General features: G+C 46.4%; 1 protein-coding gene and 2 non-coding genes across 3 annotated transcripts; all 3 read left to right on the forward strand.

Moving 5' to 3' along the window:
• Positions 1 to 3,769: 3,769 nt before the first annotated feature.
• Positions 3,770 to 4,816, forward strand: LOC103757956 (olfactory receptor 1020). The gene has a single exon (XM_008924150.3). It carries the CDS (start codon positions 3,872 to 3,874, stop codon positions 4,814 to 4,816), a length of 945 nt encoding a protein of 314 aa, XP_008922398.3. The 5' UTR covers positions 3,770 to 3,871.
• A 1,323-nt stretch (positions 4,817 to 6,139) lies between these two features.
• On the forward strand, positions 6,140 to 6,211 carry TRNAM-CAU. Its single transcript has one exon. It is a non-coding gene; the product is annotated as a tRNA-Met (tRNA).
• Positions 6,212 to 6,296: 85 nt separating this feature from the next.
• Positions 6,297 to 6,370, forward strand: TRNAI-AAU. The gene has a single exon. It is a non-coding gene; the product is annotated as a tRNA-Ile (tRNA).
• The last annotated feature ends 8,470 nt before the right edge of the window (positions 6,371 to 14,840 follow it).

Raw genomic sequence — 14,840 nt, forward strand, 5'->3', positions numbered from 1 at the left:
TAGTGGGAAGCCATTCCCTCTCATCCTGTCTCTCCAGACCCTTGTTCAAAGTCCCTCTCCAGCTCTCTTGGAACCCCTTTAGGCTCTGGAGGGGCTCTAAGATCATGTGATAGATCCACATTTTTGCAAAATTCAAAGAAATAGAGTCTGCAAACAAACACTGCTACTGCAGGTGATACCATGTTCTGAATTTCAACATCCACCATCTACCCTTGCAAAGTGAATAAGAAGCCATCTGCGCCAGCTTCCATGTCTCCCACTATCCTTCCAAAGATGGCCCACTTTATCCTCTGTCTTCCTTTTATTACCAACCTAGAGGTTGTAGCCAGGTGGGGATTGGTCTCTTCTCCCAGGCAACCAGCAGCAGGACAAGAGAGCATGGTCTTAAGCTGTGCCAGGGGAGGTTTTGGTTGGATATAAGGAAGAAACTTTTTACAGAGGGAGTAATCAGACATTGGAATGGGCTGCCCAGGGAGGTGGTGGATTCACCGTCCCTGGAGGTTTTCAAGATGAGACTGGATATGGCACTCAGTGCCATGGTCTGGTAACCACGGAGGTGTTGGATCAAGGGTTGGACTGGTTGATCTCTGAGGTCTTTTCCAACCTGGCTGGTTCTATGATTCTATAATTCTACTCTATGATACAGTAGAACTGACACAGTGGCTACTTGGTGAGAAACCAGGGGTATCCCGTGGGAAAGTCAACAGGCAGATTTTGTATTTTTGAGACAGATCTATTCCATCTCATGTCAGCAATCAAGACGGATGACATTCAGCCTCTGCAGCTCCGCAGGGGCCCAAGTCACTGCGGCAGAAATTGGTCTTTCAGACTGTTTTGTCTACACTCCCCTCTAGCGGTGTTTGCGTTAATACAACACCTTCTCGTAATTTTGGAGGGACTTCACTTTTTCATGTGATCTTTGAATTTTCTCTTGTTCTTATGGCATTTTTTTTCTTTTCGAGGTTCACCAAGCAGATGCAGAGTTGTGCTCTGCCAAGAGATCAAGCTGTTTCTGCCTGGCCTTGCAGCCTGAACACCGACTAACAAATTTCAACGGACCCGACCTTCTTAAATGCCAGCTGGGAGGCTGCAGTACAAAATCAGGACCTGGCACAATCATCTCACTTATCTGTGATACCACAGCTAGGAGGAAGAAGCCCTGTGGAGAAAGAAGATGGAGCAGCATCTCCAGAGGACACCTGAATTAGCCTCACAGGCATCTGCCTGGCACTGAATCCAGGCCCTAGTCAGGTTTAGATGTCAACACAGCAGTGCTGACTTGGTGACAATGATGATCATCATAGTAATCTCTAGCTCAATCATCGTTCTATCTATCCACGTAATTCCATCCGGGCCCAAAAAGTGATCAAAGTGTAGGCTAAAAAAGAGCTAATTCCAACCAGAGTGTACGGGGAAAGAATGGTTATTTATGTTATTTATGAGGCTGATGACAACAACCTCTCCAAGGCTTTTGTTTGCTTGATTATCCCCTGGGGTGTTTCACTGGTCTCAGCTCTGAAAAGGATTTTAAGGAGTGAAGGGGTAGGAGGAACAGTCTCTACCTGATAGAATGGAAGAGCTGGTATATTCAGTTGGTTAAATAAAAAAAAAAGGAAAATCTGAAAATTATTGAGGGGACAACACACACAACATGTTTTTGCAAACACAGAGCTCTAATTTTCTTCTTTTTCCCCTTGTGCCCAAGAAAATCAAGATCTTCATGAAAATAAAGCTGTATACAAAAACCTCAAGAAGTCAAAGAGCTTTTACTTGGATTTCGATGTTCCTGTGGCTTCAGGTAAGAAACAGTGCTGAAGGTTTTGTTGACTGACACAGAAACAGGCCACACTTCCAGCATTTTCAGTGGTCAGATGTTAGAAAACTAACTAAAAATTTGGGGTTTGAATGCGTGAGAGTTAAAGGGAAATTTTAAAATTAATTCTGTGGAAAGAAGCGTGTAAGTCTTGCAAAGTTACGCTATTGTATGAGGGCAGAGGGGCAGAATTCCCCATTCCCCTGCTGCCCACTCTGTGGGATCAGCCCAGGACAGGAGGGTGTCTGGGTTCCAGCACACGTGGCCAGGGCATGTCCATGAGCTTCTCGTCAGCCAGCACCCCCAGGTCCTTCTGCCCAGGGCTGTTCTCCATCCATTTCCCCTCAGCCTGTGTTTGTGCTGGGATTGCCCCTGCCCAGGGGCAGGACCTTGCCCTTGGCCATGTTGAACTTCATGAGGTTTGTATGGTCCCACCTCTCCAGTCTGGCCAGAACCCTCTGGATGACATCTCTTCCCTCCAGTGTGTCCAACACACCATTGACTGACTGATCTGTAGCTCCCTGGGTCTTCTTTGCTTCTGTTTTTAAATGTGAGGGTTATGTTTCCTCTTTTCCAGGCAGTGGGAACTTCACTGGAAACTTCACTGGATTGTTACAACCTGTCAAATGTGGCTTAGACACTTGTTTCCCACAAAATGTACAGATGTGTCTCGTCATCTCCCATGGAGTTGTGCACCTTCAGCCCCCTTGGATGGTCTGTGCCTGATCCTCTCCTCATTCTCCCACTCCTGCCTTTACCTCCTGTGACTCAGGCAGTGTGGATGGAGCACTTGCTGGTGAAGATCAAGGTAAAAAAGCTGTGGAGTACCTCATTCTTCTCCAAGTCCCACATAACCAGATCTCTTTCTTTCCAGAGATGACCCACATTTTATCCCCAACATATATATAGAAGCTTTTTTTGTTGCCCTTGGTGTCCTTGGCCAGGTTTAACTTTTTTCAAGGCTTTAGCTCTCCTAACTTGATCTCTGCCTGCTCAGACTCTTTTTCTATATTCCTCTCAGGCTACCTGTCCTTGCATCCACCCTCTGTTGTCTCCCTGTACCAGTTTACCCTTAACCACAGTATTGTGGCTAGTTTGACCACTGATATTTTTTTTAGGAAAATCCAGAAAAAATTCTTCAAAGCCCCAGGATTTTTGGAAAATCAGATTTGTAAGGGAATCTAGAGAATGACACAGGAGAGGAAAATAAAAAAGAGCGCTATGACAAGCAGTAGGATTTATCTGAACTGTATTTTTCTGATTAAGCACCTGGCTACTGAAGTCTCTCTGATTTCTCAGTGACAAAAAATTGGTCCTTTCAAAAGATTAGTTACTCTGTCTTTTTTAGGTGAATTAAACTCCTTAAATTTGTTCTACCTCTTGACAAGAATGAAGGATGAGACAATTGCAAAGTGCTTTTGTTTGTGAGTGTTTCAGGGGTTTTTTTGACAGGGTAAACATATGTGGAGAATGGTATACATGTCCTTCATACTTCTTTTCAGTGAAGGAAGTTGAATTCAAATAAGATTTGAAATGTGTTTGAAATGCTAAATTTGAATTGTTCTTCAAATAAGAAAAATGTCTGCACAAGAAGTCATGCCACATACCTATAAATAGTGAATATATAATATACATCAATGACATCAATACTTATTAACAATGCAAATACAGCTATGTCACTGCTGGAGCAATCTGACCAAATATTTATTTTCTTCACAACAGAAAAGAATATGGCAAAACTTGTGACAGCATCTGATAAAAGAACTTGATTTTTAATTTGCTTGCACAGACTGGAGACATGCTAGAAAGCACCCTTGTGCCAGAGAAGAAACATGGACATCAGTTCAGTTGCAGGTGCTCCTCTTAGTACGTGGAGTAATAATTAATGTGACTCTGTGTGTGAGAAATCTTTTTGTAAAAATTACACGACAGGTCTGGTGATGCAAAGACTTTTTACTCTTGGTTTCTCTATTCTGTGAGGAAATTTTCGTTATTTTCCTAACTGTAGAGGTCTTCATTGCTGGTAGCACTTCCTGACTTAACACTAGAACAAAAGTTATGGCAAATCAAGAGTGGAAAAATCGAACAGTTGTTACGGAGTTCATCCTCCTAGATTTTGGGAATGGCCCTGAACTGGATTGTTTTCTCTTCCTGATGTTTCTGTCGATCTACTTGGTGACCATAACTGGGAACACGTGCGTCGTTGTGCTGGCGGTGGTTAACCAGCACCTCCACACCCCCGTGTACTTCTTCCTGGGCAATTTGGCCTGCTTGGAAATCTGCTACAGCTCCAATATCTTGCCAAGGATGTTGCTCAGCTACGCAGGTGGAGACAGGCGCATTTCAGTCAGGGGGTGTTTCACACAGTACTATTTCTTCGGCTGCCTGGCGGGGGCAGAGTGTTACCTGCTGGCCGCGATGTCCTACGACCGGTACCTGGCGGTGTGTGAGCCCCTGCACTACCCATCCCGCATGGACACCAAGCTCTGCCTCCGCCTGGGCGCTGCGTCCTGGGGCAGTGGCTTTCTGTCCAATTCCATACTGACGTTCCTGATCTCGAATTTGGATTTCTGTGGGCCGAATGAAATCGACCACTTCTTCTGTGACTCCTTCCCGGTGATGAAACTCTCCTGCAGCGACACGCGGCTGGTGGGATTTGTCACTTCTGTCGTGGCAGGTGTGTGCTCGCTGCCTCCATTCCTGTTGACCTTCTCATCCTATCTCTGCATCATTGCCACAGTCGTGAGAATTCCTTCTGCCACTGGAAGGAAAAAGGCCTTTTCCACTTGCTCCTCACATCTGATTGTGGTGATTCTTTTTTACTGGTCAATAGTAGTTGTCTACATACTCCCTTTTCACGATACCCACATATTGCCAAACAAAATCTTCTCTGCTTTTTACACCATTCTCACCCCCTTGGTCAACCCTCTCATCTACAGTCTGAGAAACAAAGAAATAAAGAAAGCTCTGCAGAAGCATATGAGAAAATTGCTGGCTTTCTGAAGGCTGCTTTCTGTACCAAAAAATAAGGGGTAATGATCCTTAATGAGTTACAGACACAATTACATTGCGTGTGAATGTAGTTAGTGTGAATAAAGCTTGGAAATATGTAGGTGTATCTCTTAAAAAAATATAACCAGAGGAACAAAATGGGTAAATAATCTTGCTATCAGTGGGGGGGGTGGTCTGGGGAGAGATAAAGAGTATGTGGTGTGCACTGTAAAGTAAGCAAAATAAATCTATGAATGTCATTATATACATATTATTGCTTGCTTGCTTTTTCCTCACTACAGCTGAAACTCAGTTCAGAATAAGTTGAAACACAATTTATAGCAAAAAATAGAAGATCCCAGACGGGCTTTGTCTCTGTTATTGAAAACTGGGAAACAAACTCTCCAACCAGTTTGTTGGGTTAGGAAGTCAACATTCCTTTATTCCACACACGGGGTGCATGGGGAATCCCTCCACCCAAAATGCACACCCAGCAACCAAAGAGACCAATTTATAGCCATGAAACTAATACATACTCACTACATTCCTATTACATATTAATTACATTCTTGAATACATGCATATATGATAATTATTTCTGTAGACTTATTTAGATATGAGCAGGGGTCTTTTGAGGGTCTTTGGTGGTCTTTGGGGAACATCCCATTCCCCAAATTTCCCTTTTATTGTTCCAGATCTCCTAATGAGTATCTCAGATATGTGGTCAGGTCATGATCCACTTCTCTTACCATTCTTTGCTCTGGCACTCCGTCTTTGTTCTCAAAACTAAGACATATAAGACTAGTATATATTAGTTAATTAATTAATTAATTATAAGACGTAAGACTAGTGCATATTAATCACTGATACAGGTAAATAAGGGAGCATTATCTGGCACAAGACTATTAGTCACAGATGTAGGGGGTTAACACAAAGCCACATTAATCTCTGGTATTCGTACCAGGCACTGTGTGGTAACCATGGCAAACACTCTTTTGCTAAAAATTAAAAGAATTTTCCAACATCTTCCCCCGCTGCTGCTTGGAACCCTTTTTAAAGAAATATGCCGCGTTCGGTAACGTCTCCGTTCAGCTTTCAGCGGGGGGACACGTGGAGCGAGTTCCTGGGAGAAAGGCAAAGCTCCGGCAGCAGGTCGGACAGCCGCGCACCACAGCGGTTCATCCGCTGTCACCCCTTGTGAGGGGACAGCGGGGCTGTCGCGGCCACCCCGCTGGGTGCGGGGCCACCACTGTCCCCTCAGGCCCCCGGGCTGCGCGCCGGGCCTGGCGGGGCAGGGACGGGGATGTTGACGGCAAGAAAAGGCGCCGGAATGACAGCAGAGTGGCGCAGCGGGAGCGTGCTGGGCCCATAACCCAGAGGTCGATGGATCGAAACCATCCTCTGCTAGCTTTTGTTTGTTTGTTTTTGGCCCCTTTTGGGGGCCCCGGGGCCGCCGCGGGGCAGGACGCGGTGACGCGGGAGGGGTGGCAGTGGCCGGTTAGCTCAGTTGGTTAGAGCGTGGTGCTAATAACGCCAAGGTCGTGGGTTCGATCCCCGTACGGGCCATCGTGGCTTTGTTTGGGTCTTGGTCTCTTTTTTCCCCCCTCTTTTTTTCCCTCCCTTTTGTGGCAGTGACGGTGCAGGGAGACAGTCTGTAGGTCCTGGCAGAAGGTTCCCCGGCAGAGCTTGTAGTCTCTCCCCCTGCTTTCCCTACTCCTCCTTTTGCAGGTGTTCATTCCTATTCAAGGATAAACTTCACTGGATGTTCATGACAGTGCACCGGCTCCACCAGCCCTGCAGACAGTGACCTGCGACTGACCTCAGCCGTGCCATGGATGGATTTTGGTGTGCAGCACCTCTGCGTGGTGGCTGTGGTGGGGCAGGTCAGACTCCGACCACTGAGGGTTATTGTGGCTGGATCTGACCACTGCTCAGATTCAGCTGGGGTATAGGTGGAGCCCAGATGGGCAAGGAGGGCAGCAGAGTTAGTACTCCTTGAAAGATGACAGCTGGGGACCCTCCCCTTGGGTCAGGACCAAGGTAACTCCGTGAAGTTGCGAGTCCCCAACTAACCATAGGAGTGTTTGCACATTCTGTGTTACCCTTCTAAAATCCTGAGAATTCTGAAGTCACTTGGGTAGTACCAATTCCACTTGGCATCACAAATCTCTATTCAAATGTTGACAGAGCTTTAATTGGTTTGATTGGCTTACCTGCTTTAACTGGCTTATAAAACAAATCTTTTTTGAATATAAAATTGTCTTGATTTTATAAGCCTTCAGGACAATGTTACAGCAAATGATGCCCATTTAAACAGTGAAGAGTTATTGAAAACCAGCTTTGCACAGAAAGTCACCAATTAGCGTGCAACACGTGCACCTGATTAAGCATCCTAATAGTGACAAATGTCCATGTCCCCAGCAGTGTATCCCCTGGAAGCACATACCCTCAGATGGTAGATGGGCAGTTAGATGCTACACAGCTCCTGTCATATCCTTATCTCTTAATTTTCCCACATTTAAGGCTTCCTAAACCACCTTGATACCTTCTTTTCCCCACCTTTGGTTCCTCCCTCTAACCATCCCATAATAAGTCTTGTACAATCCCCAAATGCTCTTCCCTTGCATCCCATAAGGTCTCCCTCACCCCTAGGCAGTCACCCCCTCAGCACAAGAAGTGACCTGCAGAGTGGCCCCATTGGCCATCAGGGTGGGAGCTCCTCCTGGGCCCACCGACGGCCCCACGAGCAGCCAGGACAGGGGATCCCTGGCACTGCGGAGACTCCCAGGGCTCCTCCACCTCTCATTGCCCCTCTCCTCCTCTTCACTCACAGAGATGAGCTTTTAGTCACATAACCTAAGGCTGTCTCATGGCATGGGGGGGCTCCCTGCAGCCCTGGCTGACCCCACCACCCCTCATCCCAGCCCAGATCCTGCCCTGTCCCTTCTGGAGTGCCCCTTGCACCAACCTCAGGGGACACAGAACCCCCAGAACCCTGATCTGAGGTGCCATGGGGGACCCCACGGTGCTGCACCCCAGCCAGTGCAGCCCCACAGCAGCATCTTCAGCTCTGCAGGGCCTGGAGGGAACAAGGCTGAGGCTATGAGGGGTCAGAAATGGGCTTGGGGGTCAGGGACACAGCTCTAAGAGCGGGTGTCAGGGATGCAGTTGGAACTCAAGCATGGGATGTAGCTCTGGGGTGTCAGGATGGACTGCCCCTGAGCATGAAGGTAATCCTTGACTATAAACCTCCTTTCTTGAGTGCCACTTCCCTCCAGGGCTTGATCCCATGGGACTGTATCAAGCAGATCCCACAGAGGCCAAACTCTGCTCTCCTGAAGGCCAGCACTGGGATCATTCATGCCTGGCCACCTCCCCTCATGGCCCCTGCCCCCACAGCTGCCTGGAGATGCTCTGGAATGATGAATGAGAACACCTGAGCCCTAACAAACCCATTTACTTGTTTCAGGTACTTCTCTTGCCTCCCTTATCTGGCACAACCTCCTCCTTTGACCTGGCTCATGAGGCAAAGGGGACTGTAACACTTTATAATCACACCAGCACTGGGAGGACTGCCATGGGAAAGGTCCACCTGATTTCAGATATAGTGCTAAAACCCCATAAACAGGCACAGGAGGGGAACAGGGCAAGAACAAATGAAAGAACACTTCCTAACAGACTGTGTGGCCAAAGAAGTTTTGGAACAACAGTCCTGTATTACAAATCATGTTTATTGGTTAATACACACAACACAAGCAGCTTTAACAAACATAGTTTATATACATCGTCAAGTACTAAAATCCATCTAGTTCCAAGGCCTTATTTAGGTACTGTTGCCTCCCCCAGTGTTCTTCCCAGAGGCTCCAGCCTTCTGCATCCGGCTGGCACTGGGCTGTCGGGGCATCCTCGGGGCAGATCCTTCCCTGCTGCTCCTTTCTGCCAGAACCTGGGTCCCACTGATGGCAGAGCTGGTTTTATTTCTCCCTGAACAAACAAACACATCCATCAATTTTCACATCCCAACCCAAGCATCAGGCACACAGCAGCTAAGGGCAAGCTTTCCTTCAGGAACCATGCAAGAGGCAAAATCCTGTTAAATCCCACAAATGTGTTCAGCACCCAGCACAGGAAGCGGATTGGTGAATTCAGCCCAACAGGGATCAGCACCACAAAACCCAAACATGTTGCAGCAGGAGCATTTTTCCTTTTCATCAGGTTTAATCTACAAAGTAACCAGCCACTTGGTTCCACTCATTCCACGTGGGAACAGCAGCATGGCAAACAGCACTGCTGGGATAACAAGAGCTTCCAACACCTCCAGCTCGGATAAGTGAATGGATGTGTCAGTGCACACCAGTGTCTGAGGCTGTCACCCCACCATCAGATCACAAACACTTCTCCCCATGTCACCTCTGTCAATCCATGAGCAGGTCTGGATTTCCTATCATTTTCTGGGATTTCCAGGAGCTCAGACTCCTGCCTAGGACTTAGAGATGTTCTTACTGAGTTCAGAAGATGAGAGTTTGCCTCCTGTGGGCACAACTGACCGTCTCCAGACGGCAAAGCGAGAGCAAGGAGCAGCAGTGGGCACACAGGTGGGAGCTGAGGGAAGCAAGGGGCACATGGCTCACAGTGCTGGATCCAGCAGAGGAGAAAGCAACAGACTCTGTGTGCAGACACAGATGTCCGGAGGGGATAAAGGGAGGGTCACTGACTTTCCCAGCACTGAAGAAAACTGCTTCAGGTGAGAAGTAGGACTTGCATTGGGAAAGAGAATAAAAGGAATGTGATGTGAAGGGTCGCAGCTTCTAAAGACAGCAACCTCCACGAAGCATCATAAAACTTCATAATAGCATGGAGGAAATAGAACAGGAATACACTGAGCTGTAGTTACATGCATGCAATTAAAATGAAGAGTGACATCTTGGCAATAGTTATCAGAGCAACTTCCACAACACCAACAGCTGCTCCACACTCTGGAGTCTCCAAGGGCATGGTTTGGAAATCATCATCTTGGATCACTTGTGCTATGCACAGCACACACAGTTACTTACCAAACCATCCTGTCTCCTTGGAGCAGCTGTCTGGGAACAGGACTCACATCAATACCACCAGTTAACACCCTGCTGTACCAGAAAGACAATCTATGAACTTCCAAATAAGAGTATGTGGCCACTACGTGTCTGTATAATCTGGGTGGCAAAAAAAAAAAAAATCCATTCACTTATCCCAGCCAAGTCAGGTGCTCTTAAAAAACTCTCTTAAGGTAAAGCACAGTAGTGACGTGCCAGCAGTCACCATCCCAAGCCAGCCAACCAGCCTTGCCAGCTGCCTTGTAGCTCAGGCATTTTTAAGCAGCTTCACTAGTGCAAGTGTTGACCATGAAAACAAACACATTGCCAAAGGCAATAGGTGATCTGAGAGTATTTGAGAGGAAAAAGTGGCAGGAATAAAAAGCATTATTCACCATGATGCTTTCAGCAATCCAGGACAGCTCTTCAGGTGATTGCCCTCCCCTTTGTCACATGCATCTGTCTGGTGAGAGGGCAGGGCCTCAACCCTCACCCATGTACGACAACTCCAGCCATGTGCACACACACACAGGGGTACCATTGGAACCCTACTGGAGTCAAGCCCTGGATGTTCTGACCCAGCTGAAACTACCTGGGCAGAAAGAGTCACTTGATTGAAGAGAAGCTGCATTCAAAAGTACGTGCCCTCCATCCCCTTAGCCTTGAGATCACAGGGAAACAAACCAGTTAAACAGCATAAAAACTCAGTATATTTTTGGAAGTACCCTGTGTTGACTTGTGAACCAGCCCCTGAAGTGTGCAAGGACAGGAATGGTTTGTGCTTCCCTCAGTTACACTATCAGAGATAACAGATTCAGTTACAGGAAGGACAAAAAAACCAACCTTGAAAAGCAACCTGAAAAGACATTCTGAAAAACCTAACTCAATGCCCAGCAGAGAGCAAAACTCAGAGCATCAGGTAAACCGGCAAACCTCCCACAGGGGAAGCGTGACAGCACAGAGACCTACACGGCCATCTATTCTATTGGAGCCCCATCAGGTTTTGATTCCAGCCTAGATTTTTTGTAAGTTGTTCCTAGGAGAAGGAGGAAGAAATAAAAGCTGTTTGTGTGCTGTTTCTGCTGAAGTAGAAAAGACTATTTCGCTACCCATCCACCTGCGTTTTGAGAGTATCAAAATTTATTATAAACCCCCTGGGAGAGGAAAGGTGCAGGAACTTTTAACCAAGGGAATTTCAACCAACTTTTATCCAAGGGAATTTCAAGAAAGCACAGTACAGCTGAGAATTTTTTTCATCAGTTCTAAAATAACTGACATCATATGATAATTTCTGTACCACAAGATGACAAAGGTCTATAAATCGAAGGTATTCAGTTGCTGATGGACTAACGAAATGCCTACAATACAGAAGCATTATTTCAAAAAGTGCATTTCGGAATGTGAGCCTGGGGGAAGGGAGAGGGACAGCAACAACTCCACACCAAGAATGCTCTGAGCATAAAACTTGACCTGTGTATTTACCATGTCCATCATTTCACAAAGCAAGAATAAAGGCCTCTAATTCAAAAGGCTTAAACTCTAATGTTTATGGGAGGAAAAGCTGGAGCGAGTGAGAGTTGCAGGATAAGATCCAGAAAGCAACCTAAATGCTCCTTAGGAAATGCAGGAAATCCACTCATTGGAGTGGTCTTGTCAGAGTACTGGAAAAAACCTGAGTATGAGTGAAGCAACTAAGTAAGAAACCATGATCAGGACTCCGTTAGTCCTTTGATTAGTGCTACAAGTCACTGATGGATCATTCTAGAGAATTTTTTTCAGGGAAGACATACAGACCACCAAGTGCTCGAGGACCTTTCCAGGTGCATGGCACGGCTGAGAACACTTCTCTATCACTCAGATCCCATGGATATATTTAATCTGCAATTAAAGCATAACAGCCAGTATAGCCAACAGGAAAATTCGCTGGGTGATTTATAAAACCCAGATTAAATAAATTTAAGGAAAATCCTTAGCAGCTCCAAGGGGATTCCCTCCGCTGTATCAGAGATCTACAGAGCATTATCCTTGTCAGCATTATCCTTATCTCCTTAATACAGGAGTCTACACTACAAATCCCACACCGAGTCCCTAAGATAACTCAAAGTTGAGTGTAAGAGGAATGCAGAGCAGCTGGCAGGCCAGCCAGCAGCACCCAAGGGCACTGGCAGCCACTGTGGGCCCACATAGCAAAGGTCACCATCCCAAAAGGCTCATCACAGCTAAAGACAGACAGCACAAAGTGAAAGAAGTGAGAAAAAGGGATGAATAGGGAAGGATAAAAACCACAAGGATTGCAAGAAGAACACTCGGGAAGGACAAAGTCAGCAACAAGCTGTGTAGTAGACACAGCAACACTTACAATTCTGAGACCTTGACTGTATCCAAGTACTTACACAGGAAGAAAGTAGTTACAAATGCATGGACCTGGATAACTGCAGCCCATTGTCTGCCTTCTGACAGGGGAAGAAGCAGACACAGAGCAGAGGGGCAGAGCTGAAGGGCATGAAGCAGCTCAGCAAGGGCAGGACAGGTGCTGTTCCAGAGCACAGAGCTCTGGCTGTAACCACAGACACAAGTCCCACCAATGCAGAAGAGGCATCTCTCACCTCCAGATGCCTGGTCCTGCGTGGAAGCTGCACCATCCTCTTCTTAAATGGAAGCAGCACCTTCCAACAGGAGATGGCAAAGCCAACAGCAGACAGAGCTTTGGTTCCCCTTCCCTGCAACAGCTCCCAAAGGGAAAGGAGGCAAAGCAAACTGTTCTGCTCCTGCAGAACAGATCCAGCACAGAGGACACCCCCAGATACCCTATTAACACTTACCTAGCTCCTGAAGGATGGACTTAGACTGTGCCCAGAACTAGAAAGCTCAGTGAATGAAGAGTGATTCTTTATGGAATTGAGGGACGGTATATTTAGATCAGATACTGGGAAGAAATGTCAATTTTAAAGGAATACTAGCTGGACACACTAGGACTGCAATCTGATTCAGACCAGGAGATGCTTGGCAAACAATGCAGAATGAGCATCCTAGATTGGTACAGACACAACCAAATTAAGCTCCCAAGACAGATACTAATTCCTGCAAATTCAGCCTCCCTAAGGTGCCTGTAGCACATCCAGGTGGCAGGAGGGAATGGTTAAGGGCATATCAACTCTACCTTAGGGCTTTTGGCTTTTCCTCTTGAGAAATTTAATGCTGATTAACAAACAAGTGGCCATCTGACTGTTACAAACCTGTGCCAGCCTACTACTGGCTACAATTAGCTCATAGCAGTGGCTCAATGCTGGAAAAAAAAGCCTAATTTGTCCAGAAAGTACCGCCGAAACAGCACACATGAGAGAACAGGAGATGCTCCACATTATAGACAGACAGGGACAAAAACCTTACCAATGTGCCTTCACAGTTTGAGCAGCCTGTAACAGCTGGACCACCGACAGTGGAAAAGAGAGAGCAAAATTTAACAGCATCTTTTGTTTAAAATCTGTGCTCTTTTGGGATGTGTCCTCTCAACACGGTACTGGAATAGCACGTTACTTCTTATTTTAAAAAAAACAAGTGTTGTACCTCCCCCATTCTGCTCAGAAAAAAGTAACCAGATAGGTGTCTTTCTTCCCCTGGCTCTGTGCACATTTAGTTACTTCTCAGTCACATATGAGGCTGTTCTTGTCACCATAACCACCTTCCCTGCAGGGAATTATTCACCAAGAGCATCTCCTCTGAAAGGGAAACCTGTTCATGGTGAAGTCCATGGAGTCCTGGACACATTATCCACACACTGCAACTTCCATTTGGGCTTCTGCAGACTTCCCAAGTCTGTGCAGCCACCCTCAGCAGCTCAAGGAGGGGATTCCCACCCACTTACCATGTGGGAATCCATGCTGGAGCAGCAGGCTCTGTTGTGAAGATGCCAGATTGAGGCATAATCCCTTTATCCCAAAACTGACTGCTTATCAAACAAATCCTGCTTCACAACTTCACTTTCTACAGGGCTTGGCAAGCACAGCTAAGAGAATAAATACACCCAACCACCAAGGCAGCCTCAGGAGTGAGACCAGACTAAGTGGTACCACGTTATCACAACAGGGAAACATCACTCTCCCCATCTGTGCCTACCAAGCTTTTCTTTCTTGTCCTATTCTCTGAGTTCCCAACACTGTCCCTGCTGACCATTCATTACTCTTTAAAGCTTTGACCCGAAATTCAGAGTGGGTCAACACAAACCCAGGAGGCACAACAGAGTTTTCACCCTGAAACAGAGAGAGGATGGGAAAATGGGACATAATACAATTAGACTTGACCTCATCATCTTCTAGGCCCTTGATGGGATCATTGCCCATTTCTGATACATTTTTAAACACAAGAAAAATGAGCCTTTTCACTGTGAATTCAGGCTTAGTGACAGCAGACTTACTTTAGTTACCTCTTTTTAAACATTTTGGACAGAATCCACAGATGTGGTGAGCTACCAGCCAACAGTCACTTGAGGGAGTAAATACAAGTTTTATTTGAGCTGGTTTGGAATAAAAAAAAATTTATATATATATATGGCACAAGTTCAGGGCTATGGTTGCTGCTGTCCAGAGAAATCAGAGCAGTAAGGAAAGACAAACACAGTCAAAAGCAGTTCCTATTTTATCTGACAATTCCCCACAGCCTCCCACTTCATCTTTCCACCAAAATACCATCTGTAGAGGAGGGAAACCACTGGATGAGTGTTAGGAGGGGACAGAGCAAAGGACGCATCCCTCCTTTTCCAGGGATTCCTCATGGACCAGAAACTTTACTCTTTTTCTTCGAGTTATATACGAGCAAAGCAGCACTATGTAATAGTGTGGATTAAGGGGTTCTCTCTGTTGGCGAGCAGAACCAGGAAGCTACAAAACCCCGAGTGCTGCAGGGGCCTCCCCCCAGACCCCCCCAAAATGATAAGAATGAGGACCAAAGGGGGGCGGTTCGGCCGG

The sequence above is a fragment of the Manacus vitellinus genome, unplaced genomic scaffold (genome assembly GCF_001715985.3).
Source record: "Manacus vitellinus isolate BGI_N305 unplaced genomic scaffold, ASM171598v3 scaffold_16_pilon, whole genome shotgun sequence".
Lineage (NCBI taxonomy): Eukaryota > Metazoa > Chordata > Aves > Passeriformes > Pipridae > Manacus > Manacus vitellinus.